The sequence below is a fragment of the Agelaius phoeniceus genome, chromosome 1 (genome assembly GCF_051311805.1).
Source record: "Agelaius phoeniceus isolate bAgePho1 chromosome 1, bAgePho1.hap1, whole genome shotgun sequence".
Taxonomy (NCBI): domain Eukaryota; kingdom Metazoa; phylum Chordata; class Aves; order Passeriformes; family Icteridae; genus Agelaius; species Agelaius phoeniceus.
In genome coordinates this window covers 28,118,971-28,137,982 of record NC_135265.1, presented here as the reverse complement: position 1 = coordinate 28,137,982, position 19,012 = coordinate 28,118,971, and the positions used below count along the sequence as shown (strand labels likewise).

Genomic DNA, 19,012 nt, shown 5'->3' with positions numbered 1-19,012 from the left:
TATTTTTCTTCAGGCTTCTGAACTAGGAAATTACTGCTTTTGTTTGCTGTTACAGGGGCAATCCTAACCAGGCATCCTCCTGCTCTTCTTACACTACAAACAAATGACAGAATATAAAGTGCCTGATTTGGAAAATATGAACCCATGTTACAGACAAGAGCCAACAGATCAGCTTTATAATTCAATTTGTCAAATCTGGAAAAAAATGCTTTATTCAAACACAATACTTTTCAGCAGATAGAACCATCTTGAGGAATAAATCAGTCTAACCACTTTGTTGTTAGTTATATTGCTGGATTTTGTTACAGGAAAAATGATCAGAAGAAGGACCATAAATCAGCCCTTTCAGGGTGATGGGAGACCTTGTCCTTCTCAGATGGAGCAATTCAAACCCTGTCCAGTAAAACCTTGTTATCGATGGCAGTATGGTCAATGGTCTACATGCAAAGTCGAGGTAAAAGCCGTATGGGACTTAGAAGTTATGGAAAGTGTGGATTGAGGCATATTTATGATATGCCTGGATACCTCCTTATCAACTCTTTAAACAATTTGCTTCCACCTCTCTTACATAAAAAATAAAGTTTGTTGTTTTCCTTAGATTTCATATTTATCAATAGATGCAACATTGTCTTACAGATATTCAGAGTATAAAGGTAAACTTTGGTACCTGAGCAGCATCTTTGCTAATAATTTAAATACTTCAATTGTAAAAGAATATCAGCAGAAATATATTCACATATTAGAAGAGATCTTCACTTGACATTCTGCTCTGGTTACAATTCAAAGGCATAATTAGCTCTGTAATTTAAGGAGCAAGTAAGAGTGACCAGAAATTTTGGGTTGGGGTATTTTTTGTTTCAGAAGTAATGAACCATGTCTTCTCTTTTTTGTCTCCTTTTTCTCCTTATTGGAATGAATAAGTAGTTAAGCAAAAATAATAGGAGATAGAGTGACATGTAACTCAGATCTAGTCTTTTGGCACTTTCTTCTGTTCAGTGTTAATCAATAAATTTTTCCTTCTGTAGGATGCTCAATGTGGAGAGGGAACACGAGTGAGGAACATCTCCTGTGTGGTTTATGATGGATCCATTGAAGATGTTGGCAAAGTAGTAGATGAGGAATTCTGTGGAGAAATAGACCCAATTATAGATGGTGACAAGAAGATAATACTTGAGGAAACCTGCACTTTCCCTTGTCCAGGTAACAAAGCTGTTCAAATAGATGTTGCATTTCAAGATTGCTTGGGTGTCATTATAGCTATTAGGGCCTAGCATTAGCCACAGGCAATTAAATCTTTTTCATCTGCTTTACTGATTGGATTTGTCTATCAAATGACCATCAGAATTACTTTTTAGGAGTGGCTTCATGATAATCAATCAATTAGAAAAAATACTAGATTTTAAATTTATAAAAGACATGATCTCTCTGTCATAGATTGTATCTAAGACTTTTTTTTTTTTTTCCACAAAATCCATTGAAATAAAACCTGTATTTAACTCTATAAGAAAGGGTGTTGGTTTACAGATAAATATTAGTGTTAAGTGTGTAGACTATGTAACAGCTTTATTAATACTTTTACCAGTGGCTAAAAACTTGATGCCTTTTATGGGTGTCTAAGGAAGATAAGCTAAGATCTCTTATTTTTTCCTATAGAGGTTTTATTCCAAATGAAACTAAAGTTTTGATCTCTGAGAAAACATGAGTACCTCCAGTTGTTTAGCTCTCTGGATGTGACATGCTCTGTCATTGCCTTTGTGAACTGAATCTAAAGGAGCTGTTTTGAATGATCAGGTCCATGATGCTCATACTGAGAAGGATTAAGAGCATATAAGAGCTGTTTAATTTCCAGTAAAAACACTCCAGTTCATTCCAAACACTTACTTGTAGAATGTGAAGTATATTGCTGTTTTTCAATAGCTATTAATGATGAACCTTCAGAAGAGGTGATAAACTCCTTCAGTTCTAATGTAGCTGTCGTTTCATACCAGTACTCTATTTTCATTCTCTTGAAACTCTCCTCTTTCCCAGAGATTTTTTCCCAGTTCATTTCAGATTGGACTGAAGGTAAAGTTGTCTCAATAAATAGAAATTAATAAGAAATGGAGAGATTTCCATCACTGCTTTGTACATTGCATTCCAATTGCATAATTTTAATGTATTTTTACTTCTTAAATGGAAACTGGAAGAATACAGAGACTGTAGTTATGTTTTCATATTAGTGAATTTTATAAAAAAAGTATAGCGGCTTACCGATTGCTTTAAAAATTTTTGCTGAGCAGGGACCTGTTCTTCAACAATCTCACATTTAGCCAGCAAGAATAACTGCCTTGTGGGGGTGTGCTAATGATGCACTCCAGCTAATGTTTCCAAAAATCACTACTTGTTTTCCTATTATGAATACATCAGTTCATCAATTATTCATTTCTGTGCATGCTTTCCTAAGGTTGGCAAATAAAATTCCTTCATTAATCAGGCATCTGGTCAACACAGCACTGATTATATCTGTCATCAGTATAATGCAAGGTAGCATGAATTTTTAATGGCTTTCTCTCTGAAATAATGAGAACTAAGAGGTTTATTTATGAGTTTGTGCTCAGTCTAGTCCCATTTTCAACTGGAGTTTTAACAAAATGGTTTCTTTGTGTCGTGCCTCAGATCTTCCTTAAATGTTCTGTAGCTGATTGTGCTAATTAGTGTCATTAGTATAATTTTATTTTTCAGTTTTACACTACAGAATTCTACAGGTCTATTAGCCTAGCAAGAACATAGTCTGTTCTTGCTATGAAATAGCAAGAACAGATATTTTAATCATGTTCTCATTTCCCTTTCTTGCAAAGGATTTTCCATCAGTTGCTTCTATGTCTATTTAGAAAAAGATAAGCAATAATTAATCTTCATAATACTAGACAATGTTTTCTAAGATCAAAGATGAATTTAAAAAATATGTAAATTTAGTATAACAGATAAAATGCACAATATCTTAAAATGTACAAAAATCTAGACATTGGGTAGAGCATTGCAAAGAGATTCATAATGAGGATGATCTCATGGGACTGCTACAAGAAAGTAAAACTGCTTTAGAACAAATGGGCCCTTGTACAATCTTTATAATATTTTCTACGACACAGACATTCAGAGACTATCAAAATGTTATGATTTCTATACTATGAGTCAAGTTTAAAAAGAGAAACGAAAGGAACTAAAAAGAAGGAAAATTAAGAAACTATACTTGGATATTTTGAAGACATATTCAGTGTAAAAAACTCTTTACATACACTGATCATTTTATAAAACTTCTCTTTGACAGGGGACTGTTACTTGAGAGAGTGGTCAGAATGGAGCCTTTGCCAACTAACCTGTTTTAATGGTGAGGATCTTGGTTTTGGAGGAGTACAAGTCCGATCTAGAGCAGTGATCATTCAGGACTTAGAGAATCAACATCTCTGTCCAGAACAGGCTTTGGAAACAAGACCATGCAATGGTAAGCACCAAAATATACTTCAGTCTGGTTCCTGTAAGAAAAAATACAGAACAACCATAATTTTGTTTTCTTTCTGTTCATAGTAGCGATTTTAGGCAAATGGAAATTTGATAAACAGAAATGCACTTGAATTGTTGTTTTCCATAGATCAACCATAAAGAGAAAAACTTTCAAGTGGTAACTATCATATGCTACTCCTCTAGAATCATTCTTTTTTAACGATATTTCTTTTTATATGGGACAAAGAGTTTCCCTATACACTTAGTAACATTAACAAAAAGAAATCTCTGAGTTTTGATTCATAACCAGATTTAGGTTTCTTTTTACCCTTTGAATTGTTGATTGCATGACCATATCATTAAAATAGCTCACCCATGCTTACCACTGCTAGTAGACAAATTGTCTTAGAAAAGCAGTTTTCTGTATCAACTTGGCCATTCAGATGCTGGATCAGACAAAAAGGAATTTTATATTTATGATAGAGAGCTATGGTGTAGAAGGACTCAATGATTCCAGATATCCCATATCCCAGACCATATGAGATATGCACAGAAGAGCTGAGACATGAAGCCAGAAGCAGCCCAAGCCACTTCACCAAGCACTGGAGCACTGGCTGAAGCTCAGTGTCACCAGGAAAGGAACCTGACCCCTAAATGAGTTTTGCACAACAGATGGGCCACAACCATTATGAGCTTATTGGAAACATTTCTTGTACCCATTTACTGCATTAGGCTTGCTCATAATCCTAGTTAGTGTCTCAGACACATCTGGTCTATTCTCCACGTGTCCAGTAAGTGCAGGAGACCCTGGGAGCTCCACATGTGTGGTTCAGTGCTGGATGAAGGAGAAAGGAGCATACTTAACAGCTATACAAGCCATTAATCATAATGAGTGTGGCCACAAAATGAGTATGGTCAGCTGATGAGTGTGGCTGCTCTAAAACCTTGTCATTAAATGTCTTGAAATGTGAATGTTCTCTGTGCAGATGGGCAATGCTACGAGTACAAGTGGATGGCTAGCCCATGGAAGGGATCTTCTCGGACTGTGTGGTGCCAAAGGTCAGATGGTTTAAATGTCACAGGTAACTACTCATTTTATATACACAAAAAAAAATCTGGAAAATGGGTGGATAATGTGTTTTCCCAAAAAACCAAAAAAACCCCCCCGCCCTTCCTGGGTATGAATCAAAATCATCATTTTGCATATTAAAGATGTTGTTTGTTTTCTAGAATCATGCTGCATGTAATGCTTATGGTAAATATAAATATTGTCTTATGTAGTGGACCTGAAATGTTTTACATTGTATATGTTTGGGGTTTTTTTTACCATAGGCATCTTTGCACTTCTAAATGTAGGGTTTCAAATTTCAGGCCTTAAACAAATGAAATTTTTATGTATTACAGGTCATTTCAGTGCCTATACAAAGGCAGAGAAAGTTGCACGGCTTGATAATATCATCCATATATGACATATCGCCTTAAAGTTACAAAATATAAAATTTTCATAAATGTGCTAGTATGAGTTTATTTCTTTACTTCGATGCCATAAATCTGTATCAGGTTACATAATGGACTGCTATGGGATGTTGTGACTTTTTGTGCAAGCCAAAGCACAAAAAGCGTGAATTAGGAACTACTGAGATCTCAGAGGAAAACTTTCATATGAATCTATTTATATGGATTTATATATTGGCAATAGGGATTCATTTAAGCAAAGAGTTATGCATTTATTTAAATAATTTTTGTGTCAGACCAAGTGATAGTAAAAGAATCCCAGAGTCTGTAAAAATATCCTCAATGCCAGCTATTGTAAGGTCAGTCATAGCAGAGGGGCTGTTGTTTATTGCCACCACAATACTTATTCATGGTGGAGTCCACCACTACTGTGTGTTGTGACAGTAGAAATAAAATATTTGTGCTATTTTTACAAGGTGTTGAAATAATAGCTCAAAGTCTCTTGCAACCTTGTGGTGTAGGACTATTAAGACACCATCTTGTTCACAAGAATTGCAACAGGTTTTGCACCTTGATTGCTTCCTGCTTAGCTAAGATGTTTCTCTGGTAAGTAAAACTATAAGAGAGAATTCTTATTGAGATTAATGTAGGATATTATCTATGAAAGGTCCTATAGGATTTGGAGTAAATACCATCTTGGAGATTACGGCTCTGAGATGTTAAAATCCGAGTATATTCATAAATCACAGTCAAATGAAAATAATAATTTATTCTGATGTGATTGAATACAACCTTGTGATAAATTTTAGGAAGGACAAAAGTATGACTCTGTATTATTGGCAGATTTTTCATAATGGGATCTCCAAGGCAGACAAACCTCAGACCTATATTGTGTCACGTTTTTTTCAGTTTGTTTGTATGTGGCTTTAAGCTGTGATAAATCTCTGATTTGAAAGGAAGACTAATGGAATATTCCAGAACATGCGATCACTGGGCTCCGTTGCAACCCTACCCATGCAACACAAAACTATATTTTTCATATGTTTCTGTTAAATGCAAAAATATAGTTTTAATGGATTTTATGATAGTTTTCAAACGCAGTACTTCTATTGTACTAATATATATACTGGAGGGAACTTCTCTACATTAAATACACAGTAGTGAACCAGATTTTAATTTGCATTTGTACATTTTCTGAAAGGGTTTTGTATAAACTACAGTATTTATTAGTTCATTCATGTGGTTCACGCACATACACGATTGATTTAGATTGAGATCACCTATTTTGATTCAGAAGCAACCCATATCTTCTATTACTGTGTCTTGTCAGCCTTTTTCTTGCACATTTGCATTCAACATAGTGTATTTTAATTCAGACATTATTAAATGATTATTGTGAGTTCTGTTGGTATTTTAAGGTCTTTTTCTATTTACTTGCTTGCATAATATCACCGTGCTGAATAGCTCTTTTTTACTTGAAGGTGTTATTTCCCATGGGCGATGAGGCAACTCTTTCCTTCTGCTTCCTTGGATGACTGATATTTTATTACATAGATTCCCACAGGCATGTGATTTGTATGCTAGGATGTATGATTTTCTTTTCTGGGGGTGGGGAAAACTTATGGCAACCAGCAGGGTTTCCTTTATTCTTCACCAGCCATCCCGTTAACACTTGGATCTGCGTAACCACAACTAACTGCATCTGCTATGGTTGTGACCAACCTCAGCTATCAGGATTTCATCATCATATCCCACCAGTATAAAAATTGTATTCATTTTGGAGATGCGTAATAAGTTTTTCCTGTAGCAGAATAAATTTTAAACAATATGATTCACACCCCTCTTCTATAAGCTAAAAGGAAACAGGTAAATTCAAACTGATTCTAAATGTATTTTAAAGTCATTCTGGCTGAAGCGATAGTGAAATCCTGATGGTGTGTACTGGTCCATAACAATAACTGCACTATATATAAAGCTGTATAAATGAAAAATAGGCCTGTATAAAAAGGGAAAAGACTGAAACCCACATTATCATCAGTATTGTAATATTCAGTACATGCTTTATTGATAAATCTGCTTTCCTTCGTAAAGTCTCAGACTAACATGAAGCCTTGATTCATAAAGACACGTGTCAAAGTGACCCAGTAGCAGCAGAAAACAGGTATCCTTTCATAAACAGGATGAGCAACTTGTTTTCAGTTCAACAGGAAGAGATATAAATAAAAAAGTGGTTTTATTTCTATTGTGACCACAGTTTCAATACGTAAGTCATAAGGAGGGTCCTAGAGAACCAAATATGTTTCCTTGAGTACAACAAAGCATTTAAATTGGTTTTTTGGGCAATCCAAAAAAAGGGGAAAACAAAAGACTCCATTGCCAAATATTAGTTCTCTAAAATGCACATGGAATTAAGTACATTTGCTGTATCCTTACTCTACATATAAGAAAACACTTGATTCCAATTATACTTCACCCTCAAAAAGAAGGACTCTTACATTCAAATTAGCAACCAGATTGTCATCCATGATATAGTGCAGCAAGTAATTTCATCAGTGGTGAGGTATTGCCATGTGAAAATATGATTTTCTGTCCTACAGGGGGCTGTTTAGTGATGCGCCAACCAGATGCTGACAGGTCATGTAACCCACCGTGCAGCCAACCCCACGCTTACTGCAGTGAGGTATGTGCTACTGCATTGGAGCATAGAGCACCCCCATGAGGCCTTCCCACACATCTCTTGATTACAAAGATTATGCCAACAAAAAGTATTTTCAGTGATTTTACAAGTCACAAATTTGTGAAAACCCACCTTGCACCATTTTCTACCTTTCAATTAAATGTTAAATAGCTGATATGGTATGAACTTGCATAAAAATATACAAAGAGGTTACTCTGCTGGCTAGCACTCATCAAAACAGTCTTATCTTCCAGTCATCCATGTTGCTATGCTTTATGGCTCACAGAAAACCTTGTTTTTCCACTACACCTTGTAAAACACTTGTTCCCTGCAGACTAGGACATGCAGTTGTGAAGACGGATACACTGAAGTGATGTCCTCCGATGGCACACTCCAGCAGTGCACTCTCATCCCAGTGGTGGTCATCCCCACCATGGAGGACAAAAAGGGAGATGTGAAAACCAGTCGAGCTGTGAACCCTACCCAGCCTTCCAGTAACCAGACAGGACGAGGAAGGACCTGGTTTCTGCAGCCTTTTGGGCCAGGTGAAGTCATGCAATGAGCAGTTCTTAGCGCTAAGCACTGCTGCAGGGTCTGGCTTTCAGATTTCTGTATACCTAGGAGGACCACAAGAACCCTTGACTGTTCATTTAAGAACACAGATGTACTCTCACTGAAAACAAAGGAAGAGACACCATAAACACCTAGCCTTCTCACTACACCATTAATATATTTGGTGAAATTTTATATTGCAGATTCCCTTTTAGTCACTCTACCTGTTAAAAGTCACAGAAGCTATTTGAAATGTGACTGTGAGTTTGCTGCAAAGGTGCAAGCCGGTTTATTAAATTATGGTGTCTTAACCAATAATTCTCTTGACAGAGGAATGAAAGGATAGCACTGAAGAATGCAAATAGTAAAGGCTTCTTAAAATTTGCAGCACAAATTGTAGGAAAATAATTGGTATAGGTATGCTAATGCTTTTCTGACATATCCATATTTAAACTAATTCATGTTAGTCAAATGCTAACCATATTACTGATATTTAACAGAGGCCTGCTCTAAGTCTCTATGAGCAGTATTTTCTTTTATGATGGACCATGTTCTTTAGAGCTGAGCAAAATCTTACATGCAAGAGTGATGTAAAATATAAGTTGTTTAATAAAAAATACTTCATAAAGTCCATCATGTAATCAGATGTCAGTAAATATTTTTAGTCTTACTAAATCTTTGGATAAAAAAATTAATTAACAAAATACTTTCACATAAGAGATATGTTGCTTGTTCAAAATATTATTAATATGGAAGACAGCAATTGGTTATCATCTTAAGTGTCTCTTAAGTCACATAGGACTAAATATACTAATATACTTGTGTATTAGTGCGGTCATTTATTTCTAAAGGGTTTTTTTATGTTTTTAATTGCAGAATTGAAAGCAATATCTTTACATGCATAATCCATAAGGTATTTCCAGTTGAGATTTATAAAAAATATTTCTAATATGCAGATTAAAAAATGTTTGGGCTAGAAATTAGAAATACTTGTATTAGATCCCATTAGTCCTACTAGTATTTACTCTAATTTGTACTTTGATACCTGCAATACTTTGATATATGATATTATATTTGATACCTGCAATAAAATGGTCTTTACTCCAAGTACTTTAATCAAAAATAAAAAATAGAAAATAAAACTTTTCTGGTCCTCTTTTAAAAAACAGCATCTTACCAAATATGTTATCATTTACTCATTTTAGCTAACCCGTCCTGGAAATGCCAGAGGGCATGTTGTAGCACGCAGAGTGATAGCAATAAACAAGTATCAGATGGTCACCTTCAACAGTTTAGGAATATGAATGCTCATGTGAGCTCATGTGATCTCATGGAGCAAGGTGCATTTGAGAAACTTCATGAAAACTCACCAATTTTATGTAATTTGAGTTGGGGAGGAGACATAGCTCAGTTCAGATAATCTTAAACATACTCAACGGAATGAATACTTTCTGCAGTGAAGTAATGAGCAAATGCCAGAGAAAGTGAATATTTTCCAATTCTGATGAGATTTAGGCTTGATTGTTTTATTTCAGGATTGGATATCTATTGGAAAGGTTGGGGTTTACTCTGGCATGATTATTTTTTTTCCTCACAGTTTCTAAGTCTAGATCTAAAATAGGTCTTTTGTTTTCTTCCACAAATTACATTGCAGTTCCAGAAAAGAAGGTATTAAAACTGTCCTCTTCAAATGTCTGGGCTGAGGTATTACCACAAAAAGATGAATCTGAGATTCCAATTCCCTTGCATACTTAGAAATAATCTGTCCAGAGAGAATTCAGAAAGCCTGAGTCAGAGGTCAGTAGTTGCATAATAGGAATGACCTCATTAGCAGAGTTCCTTGCTTTGGCAAAAACAAATAAATCTGTATACAAGACATTGCCAGCTTTTTTTTCAAGGAGATGTTACTATTTTAAAAGAAGCCAACCTGAAAAAAACCTAAGCCTCTTACATTTACCAATGGAAATAAGCCAAGGAGAGAGGAAACTAACCTATTTAGCAGTATTAAAGTCTGAATTCTTCTCATTGACATTATTGTATCACAGGTTATGTCAGGTCAAATCTACTGTTCCATTAGTCTTTAATGGATCAGTTATGTCAGTTATGTCAGTTATTATCAGTTATAATGTTTCATTAGGTTGATTAAGGTAATGAAGGTAAAATGTTCTGATATTGATTAGTCTGGAACAACTTGTCCACAAGACAGCAAGACTTTGCATTGCTGCAGAGCAGAAGGCCTGAGCTTAACTGCATGGCAGTGGAGAGCACTACTGTGTAACCAAGCAATCTTAGTCTAACTTCTGTCAATATTATTGTAGAAATGAAAACTGCATTGATGGTGTCTTTTGGTTCTGAAGAGCTAACAAGAAGCACTAAGTGTTTGGTCAGAAAAATTTTAGCTGTATTTCCTTACATTGAAAATACACGCAACTTGTACCACTTGAATATGAAATAATTCAGTTTTATAAAGGTGATTTTTTTGTTGTTGTCAAGGAGATGCAACAAGGCTAGCTAATCCCCTGGAAAACAATGCTTGTAAAAAGCCATTTAGAAATTTGAAAAATGAGTTGGATAAAACTAGTGACTCAAAAAGCATGCACTCCTTTTGTTGTGATATGATCACTTGGGGGCAGGGCAAAACCCCACCGACAAAGCCACATCATTTTCCTCTTCCTTTTTCTGAGGCAAGAAGGAGAGTGGTATGTATGCCCAAATCTCCAGGGACATGTCCAAAATACAAACTGCACATAAATGCAGTCCTTATCAACAGACAGTTGTTTTATTTAGGAGCATGGGCTAGGGTTTTTTTGTGTATTTTAACTTTGTAAGGAGGAACTATTTATAACAGCAAAACTTGCATTTAGTAGGGAAAGAAATTTTAAAATTTTGCTACTTTATGCAGTAGTAAAAGTTGTGTATGTGCAGCTAAGGGATGGATGACGTACAGCATGCTAAGGGCATTTAAAAACATACAAGTAAATAGGAACAAGAATTAAAATAACAGACAGATTGCTTTACCAGAGCTAGAATAGAAAGTGATACTAAATGAGTCCCAGGCTGATGCACTGCCCTGTGATCACACTGAGGGATTGCTCACTACCAGAGAGCCCCAAAGCTGAGGTTCTGGGTCTCTCACCTGCTGCCTCTGCCCCAGATCTCAGTTCCATTTGAATTATCCTGACTCCAACTGAAAAGCAGAGCACAGAGAAGTCATTGCTCAGTTATTTAACAATATTTATTCTGATTAAACTGTAATTGCTAGTCAAGACATTTATTTTGCATTATTAAAGTATTTCTATGCTATATCAGAACTAATAATTCAACTAGACTAACTCAAACACTACTGACTAACATTCATTCCTTTTAGATGGGAGGCTGAAGACCTGGGTTTATGGTGTAGCTGCCGGTGCATTTGTTTTACTCATCTTTATTGTTTCTATGATCTATCTAGCCTGGTGAGTTCTTTAATTATTTATAAGAAAACAGTCCCCTCACAGACTGTAATGAAAATGTTTACATCTGCTGCTGTAGAAACTGCAGACACTTCTGTGAACTGCAGTGTTTAATTTGCCTTGTCCTTTTGTCCAGACTCAGGTTAGCAGTTTCTGGTTGCGCTCTAGATGATGGATCACCACATACTCTTCTGAACGTATAAGAACTTACAAACATGGGGTAGCTTAGTGTACAGCTCATTTTTGCTCAGTTTATCTTGGTTGCTATGTACAATGTCCAGAATAATTTTATTGTGTCTGTATCAAAAAATGCTGAGAGAAATAGCAGCAAGGACATTGAGTAACCAGAAAAATCATATTTTATATCTGACAAGATATGGAGATACAGAACCAGAAAAAATCTGAAAGCTTTCTCATCTTTTTAATACATGAAAGAATTCTTTTTTGAGCAAGTCACCTTTGAGAATGTGCTCCCTGAAGTTTTCTAGGTGCTGCTAGGAATTTCTGATCCAGATGACAGTGCAGGTGAAAGGTGAGGGAAGTGTGGTCATATACATCAGGCTCTTGGCTGTACTGCATTAGTAGGTGTTTGGGGAGCTTCTGGGTATGTTTGCCATTCAGTAAACTTTGTCCAAAACCTCACTTCTGTCTAGGCTATATAAAAATTCATTTGGATTTTTTTTCTTGTTTTTTGTTTGATTAATTGTTTGGTTTTTGTGGGTTTGTTTGTTTTGTTCTTTGCTTTGGTTTTGTTGTTGTGGTTTGTTTGTTTGGGTTTTCTTTGTGGTCTTTCTGTTTTGGTTAGTTGGTTGGTTTTTTGGGGAGTGGGTCTTGAGGAAAAGGAAATCCATTAGCATTCAACAACTGCAGATTATTTGGACTGGAACCTGTGGCTACTGCAAGTCATTGTAACAAAAAGTTTCATATAAAAGATTCAGATTTGAGCAGCCTAAGTGACACGGCTGAAATAAGATTTTGGACAAGACTGAGGATGCACAGGCCTGATTTAAAGAAATGTTACATTGCGGTCTAAAAGAAGATTAGTGCTCAAGCATGGATAAACATTCATTTTCCTTTGGCCTGGTAATTTTTTAAAACTTTATCAAATGGATTGGAAATACTGCTGGATTAAATTCTAATTCAAGGCTAGAAAAGGAATGTTATGGCAAACAACTATACCTCTGCTATTAATGACTGGTTTGATTATAACATATAGAAGTAATTGTAGGCATTCTAGCAAGTATAATGAGATAAAACCAATCAAAAGATACATCTTTCCTGTGGAAACCCTTGATGTGTCAAGAGCAGTTTAATATTTGAGTCACGTAATTTAAAAGAACCTGATTGCAGCTTTGATTCATGACCAAATATTGCATGGCAGGCTCTGAATTCTTCTGAAAACTGGGTGATGTTGCAGGAGTACCTGCCAAGGGTTTCATCAAGTCACATCAGCATCATAACAGCTTGTTTCTGAACAACTGAGCTTTCAATTAGATATTGCTTTGGGTTGATTAAGGGATAATTAGTGTTCCCAGTGAAGGTTTTAGGGTTATAGCTCTTATAAACAAACAACTGAATGTATTATCAGCATGCTCATCTTCATTTAAGACTTTTGTATGTTATTAGTTGCTTTTTCTATTTACAAATTATCTTATCCTTTCAGCAAAAAGCCAAAGAAGCCCCAGAGAAGGCAGAACAACCGACTGAAACCTTTAACCTTGGCTTATGATGGAGACGCAGACATGTAAACTACAACTTCTCGTGGTGACAAATGGAGTTTAAGCTATAGGAATGAAATCAGAAGGTGTCCAAAGCCACAGGGATTTTCTATGGAGTGGAATTAAGTGTTTTGAAATTTTCTTTTTTGTAACTGCACCATAGATAAAGAAGGATGGATTTCATAATGCCTACTGATATTCAAGGTATTATTGCTTTACTTTAGACCATCAGCACCGAGAAATCAGGCAGAATCACATTAATAGACACTGCAGTTGGAGATTTGTGGTGTTTCCTCAGTCTTAGAACTGAGCACCACTTCTGCCTCCAGAATACTGTATCTGACATAGTATTAACACTTGGAAGCCCCTGCATCATTAACCAAGTATAATCAGTACGCATGAGGAGTTTGTACCAAGCTGTCTACGACTCTTTATATTCAAACATAACATATATACTTGGTTGAACCGTATGTATTACTCTATCAGATTATATATGTGATGAAGAGCATTTTAGTGCTTAGTACAATATTAACTTTTAACTGGGATTAATCCACTGAGCAAGTTCAACAGTTTGCCAGTTGATGATAACTTGTGTTAACCTGCATTTCAGAGGGCAATGACTCACTTGCAAAATTCTGTCCTGTTACCACTCCAAATTATAAAGGCCTCATGTGTACATCCAGAGAGGAGGCATTCTCAGATTCACTATTTTCTAGTGGTTGGTGTCTGGAAAAAATACCTGCTGTAAATGTTACAATACGTTTCTACTTTCTCTAACTCAAACTGTTGCCTGCATCTTTTTTGCTACATGTAAGGCAAATTTTTGCACTATATTAGTGCAGCATGATATGCACTTAACTAGTATTGCCATAGAAACTGCCTCTTTTCAGAAAGGATAATGATGTATCTTGTGCAAGGAGTGTCAAGCAGACAGGTCTTGAATCCTGAAGAGAGTAGTGTTCAGTTTGGACTGCGACGGGATGGAATCAGCTACGACGTTTGCTGTACTCACACCGTTCCCCATCACAGCAGCCACTTGTACTCTACACCATGGCAGTAATACAAGTGTCTGGTTTCTTGCCCCATCTACCTATACTGGTATAGATTGTCCTGCTGGTTTCTAATTGTACTTTGAAGGCTGTTTATGACTAGATTTTTTATATTTGTTAACTTTGTTAGAAAAAAAAAAGAAAAGAAAAAGAAAAGTGGTTGCCCTGTAATCCTGAGTGACATACTTCTTGTCTAAAAAGGTGTTTTGATTGTTCAACTAAAATAAAATGGTTTTACTTTTTTTCCTTCTGTTAATGAGAGCTCTTTCACTGTTACTGGCAGTGCAATACTCAGAGATGTTTTGTCTTTTCTAATTAGGATAATTCAATAGACTCTTTTAATTATTCAGTTAAAATCCTGAGTGTACTGGCAAGTAAACAATAAGATCAGTAGTTCTGCCATTTTAATACTCATGACTTTTAAAAAAAACTCTGGCAGTATGAAAACTCACTGTTAACCTCTTCCATGCTTATGGCTTTTCAGTGTTAGGCTTCCAAGATGGAGCTCATTGACTTGCCACTCATGTGACATGGCTGTTACGGATGTGCTCCATGACCTGAGAAGGGTTATTCTCCTCAAATGGCTTCTGTGTGCAGCCGGAACATACAAGTGACTGTGCCACTACTAAGCAATACAAAACTTTATCAGGCAACCTCTCAAAAAGAATTGTTACATAAAGTTCAATATTAGGTTCTCAGGTCTTTTTTATAACCTAAACCACTTCTGCCTACTCATCACTCTATTTGCTCAAGAAGCACCAGGTTTTGCACACTGAGTGAAACTAACTTTGCAAACTTTGGCCCAGATCCACTGAAATCAATGTCAAGACTCTCATGGACATCATATCTGTTCTTAAAAGTACAAACCTTTGTTCTGTGTAGAATAATTCTTGAAACCAATGAGCATTTTGTGGATATTCAAGAGAGATTATGGTCCCACTTTAACTTAGCTGCCATATTACCAGTGTGATGTTACTGCATCAAGAAAATTACCTTCATCCCACTGTGTAGGTTTTCCCCAAATGGGAATGATGAGCAGAGGAACAATGGTAATAATATTTGGTGCAGATTTAATTTCTCATTTTATACCTTGATCCAGCTGCAGCTGATGAAGTTTCATGGCCGCCTGCCACAGCAGTGGTTCATTCATATATGTGTTTCAGGACTGGAGTATTCAGTCTTACATCACTTTATAAAGGTCCACTGCAAAAATACAAATATTGATAATTTTAATTTTCAGCATTCTTGAGTAGAAAACAATAAAAACCTGCTTGGTTCCTCTTTTGTCAGACACCAAAAAAAGCCCATGGAAAAATGATAAAGTATAAAGAACAATAAATACATGTGAAAACAGATTTTATAATGATTTCTGGTTTTTTAATAGACTGATTCTGTGTTGTTGAATAGTTTTGAACCAAGAAGGCATTGAGGGAACAGGGTTTCTTTCATTGGCAATGAGTCATCTTTATTTATGACACTGGCTGGTCTTAGCAGGAGCTGTTGCTGAGTTCTTGCCTTGAAGAATTTTATGTCCTAAATCTAAGTATTTAATAACTTAAAGGTATGACATCTCCTTTTCCTTACCACATTAAATGGATAAACAGAGAGATATGAGGGGGATTTTAAGTCTGTTTGGCCTTTGCAATCCATGCAAGTATTTTAGTATGTGTTACATTTTATATCTGATCAGTGAATATCTGGTGCCCATCTGCATCATACTAGGGCTGCATTTAAAATCTAGACTGTGTTTTTATTATTATTTTTTCTATACAAAACAAAGTGCATGGAAATTTGAAGCCAGAGTGGCTTCCCTTATTATCAAGAAAAAGATACTAGGCTGTAAGGAAGGCTGAAATTTTAGGTAAATCTAAATGTTGCAAAGGTGATTAAGCCCTCTAGCATTGAAATTGAAGTAAATAATACGTGAATTATCAATATAGAATGAAAAGCAATTTGCTTTAAAAATCAGAGTGCTTCTACTAATCCAGTGCCTAAAGCAGCCACTACTGTAGATTATTAGTTTGTGAAAGTAATGTTTCCAGTGATCAAATAAACCATTCAGAAAATAGCAAAGTAGGTATTTTCCTGTTGATGTGGTGGTTTATATTTTTCTTTTAAAAACTGTAGTTTCTAGCTTACTGTGTCTGCTTTGAGTCCTGGAGCAATTCCTTTTTGAAGCTTTGATGCAACTGCACAAGCCTGTTTATATTTGGTATAAAGCATCAATTTTGAAACCCCCTTCCTCCCGCCAAAATGTAATAAAATTTTTTTTCCAATCTTACAATTTGAAGAGAGCAATTTAAAAAGTCTATGTGTAAATCACTGTAAAATATACCTTGAATTAAATGGAAATCTGTCTTTTTACCTTTATGTAAATCGTTAAGAGTTAAGAGTTTATTTTGCCTAACTTAATTTACTTGAATATTTATTTTGTAGAACGAGGAGGCAGCTGTCTGAGGAATGTTTACTTTTTTTTTTGGTTAATGTTAATTTGTAAATTGTGTAATGCATTTTTATTTTTTAAATTATGTACATTTCTTTTTTAATGCACAAAATGTTTACGTACAACTACTACTGCAAATTTGTGTATATTGTCACTAAGCTTTATTCAGTTAATACAGATGATGGGAAAATGTAACAAGTCTTACATTTTCATCTGGGTTATTTTTACATAACTGATGTATTGCTGACAATAAATATAAACACAAAATCATTTAATGTCTTTTTTTAATAAATGTAGTATTCTATGCTGGGATAGAGTAACAATAAAAGCCAGATCCCTAAAATATGACCACCTTTTAAATAGTCTCTTCTTTTTTCTGAAAGGCATTAGCAAACATATTCTTGTTAAAATTAGTCTTTCTATTTAAAAAGAAAAATACTTTCTGATGCTATGGTAACAATCAAGTCTGTTGCTACAGTCCTAGCTGACCTGGAAATTTACAAAACATATTTTGTCAAGTGATAAATATCCAATAAATGAAATTGTAAAAAATAACCTTTTCTTCCTTGCCACTTTTATATCAGAAAAAATAACCCTTCTGTAGAAAATAAGGGGTCAATCAAGATCTCACTAAAAGACATCTATTCACTTCAAGTCAAGCTGAATCTCTCACTGTCCCTACACAAGAAGAAAAAGAACAAAAGAAGTCACTTTGCACTTTTTCATCATTGCTCATATTCAATCTCTGTGCTCTCCAAAATGCAATTCTTTTCATGTCCAGTTCTGCTGTGTAATTTTCACAGCATATCATGGGGGTTTTTCCTGTTTCAGTAGCTATTACCTCCCCAGTAACCTTTCCAAGCTAACCCCTAAAAGATTTAAACAGAATTTTGAGAGCACACAACTCTGATTTTCAAGGCATTTCAGGATTTTCACAAGTAATTCCCACCTACCTTTTCTCCTGCTGGAATCCACAGAAAAACCACAGAAGCATTGATCTTCAATTCCCACCTAAAACCTAATAGATGAATAGAGGAATTTCAAGATCATTTAAATGTGTTTAATTCAATACAGGCAAAAATTCTGTAACCAGTTAAAAAACATCTGAGAAGAAAATTTAAATTCTCATTTAAATTTAGAGAATTAGTTGTGGTATAATGAAGATGGTAGAGTCTTCACATTCAGTAAAGAAAATGTGGTAGGATTTTGGCAACTGTTTGCAAGACTTTTGAATTAATGGGAAAGGGTCGTCTTTATTTTAAAAAGAATCCCAAAACATTAGAGGAGAGTATGATTTTCTAGTACAAGTGTGATGAAAGGACATGAAGTGAGAGGTAAATCAAGAGACTTAGATAAGCTTTGTAAATGTTTTAGCCTTCTAGTAATGTGAAAACCTACAATATTGGAGAACCTAGAAGATCTAGAAAATTATCCTGCTGAAACAGAAGTGAATTTGAGCAGCTTGAGCTACTTGGCATCACTATCAGTTTAGCTACAGAAAATGTTATCTCTAAATTTTCTGATTGGGTTTTTGGTTTTGGTTTGGTTTGTTTTGTTTTGCTTTGGGGTTTTTTTTTCATACAAGAAAGCTGGCTGTCTATCCAAAAGTAGGTAATGACCAGGCAGATGAACAAACACTTGCATTTTTGTTGTGACAGGATAGGGATGGGTTGGGTGTGTATCTGTGTGTATATCTTAGTCTCTGCTTGCCCATTCATTTATTTTTCAGCAGAGGCTGAGGGTGTGTCATTTTGCTTTCCTTCATTTGGGAAGTGCCCCTGGTTGTGGAGGGCATTTCCTGTGGGAGCATCCTGGTGAAGCATCTCTACATCCTTTTGTAACAGGCATCTTTTCTGAGTCCTACTTAAACAGAAAAGTGGGAAGGTCTTGGGATTTCTGCTGGTCAGAGTGACTCCAAGATGCGTTAGAAAGTATTTTCCCAGCCCAGCAGTCGAAGAAGGAGTCAAGATTCATCTGTTCTCGTTCTCAAGGTTGTTTATTGTTTCTTATCTATGAAATTCTTTCTCTGGCCTGCCGAGGTTTGTTCAGCAGGTCAGAGAGAGGCACATTGATGCCCTCAGGGCCGTGTTATTTTTTATACTAAAAACTACATGTACATTATTTACAATAGTTTCCCAATACCTATCACCTACGTAAGACAGTGAGTTTCTACCTTAAACCAAGAC

General features: G+C 35.6%; 1 protein-coding gene across 1 annotated transcript in view; it reads left to right on the top strand.

Annotated features, from left to right (window-relative positions):
- Window positions 1-17,096, top strand: part of THSD7A (thrombospondin type 1 domain containing 7A) — a 254,195-nt gene extending 237,099 nt beyond the window's left edge. The window contains exons 23-30 of the mRNA XM_077175422.1: window positions 309-454; window positions 1,026-1,200; window positions 3,308-3,481; window positions 4,467-4,562; window positions 7,533-7,615; window positions 7,947-8,157; window positions 11,532-11,619; window positions 13,280-17,096. Coding sequence (XP_077031537.1) covers window positions 309-454; window positions 1,026-1,200; window positions 3,308-3,481; window positions 4,467-4,562; window positions 7,533-7,615; window positions 7,947-8,157; window positions 11,532-11,619; window positions 13,280-13,364 — 1,058 coding nt within the window. The 3' untranslated portion in view covers window positions 13,365-17,096. The remainder of the gene's footprint in view (window positions 1-308; window positions 455-1,025; window positions 1,201-3,307; window positions 3,482-4,466; window positions 4,563-7,532; window positions 7,616-7,946; window positions 8,158-11,531; window positions 11,620-13,279) is intronic.
- The last annotated feature ends 1,916 nt before the right edge of the window (window positions 17,097-19,012 follow it).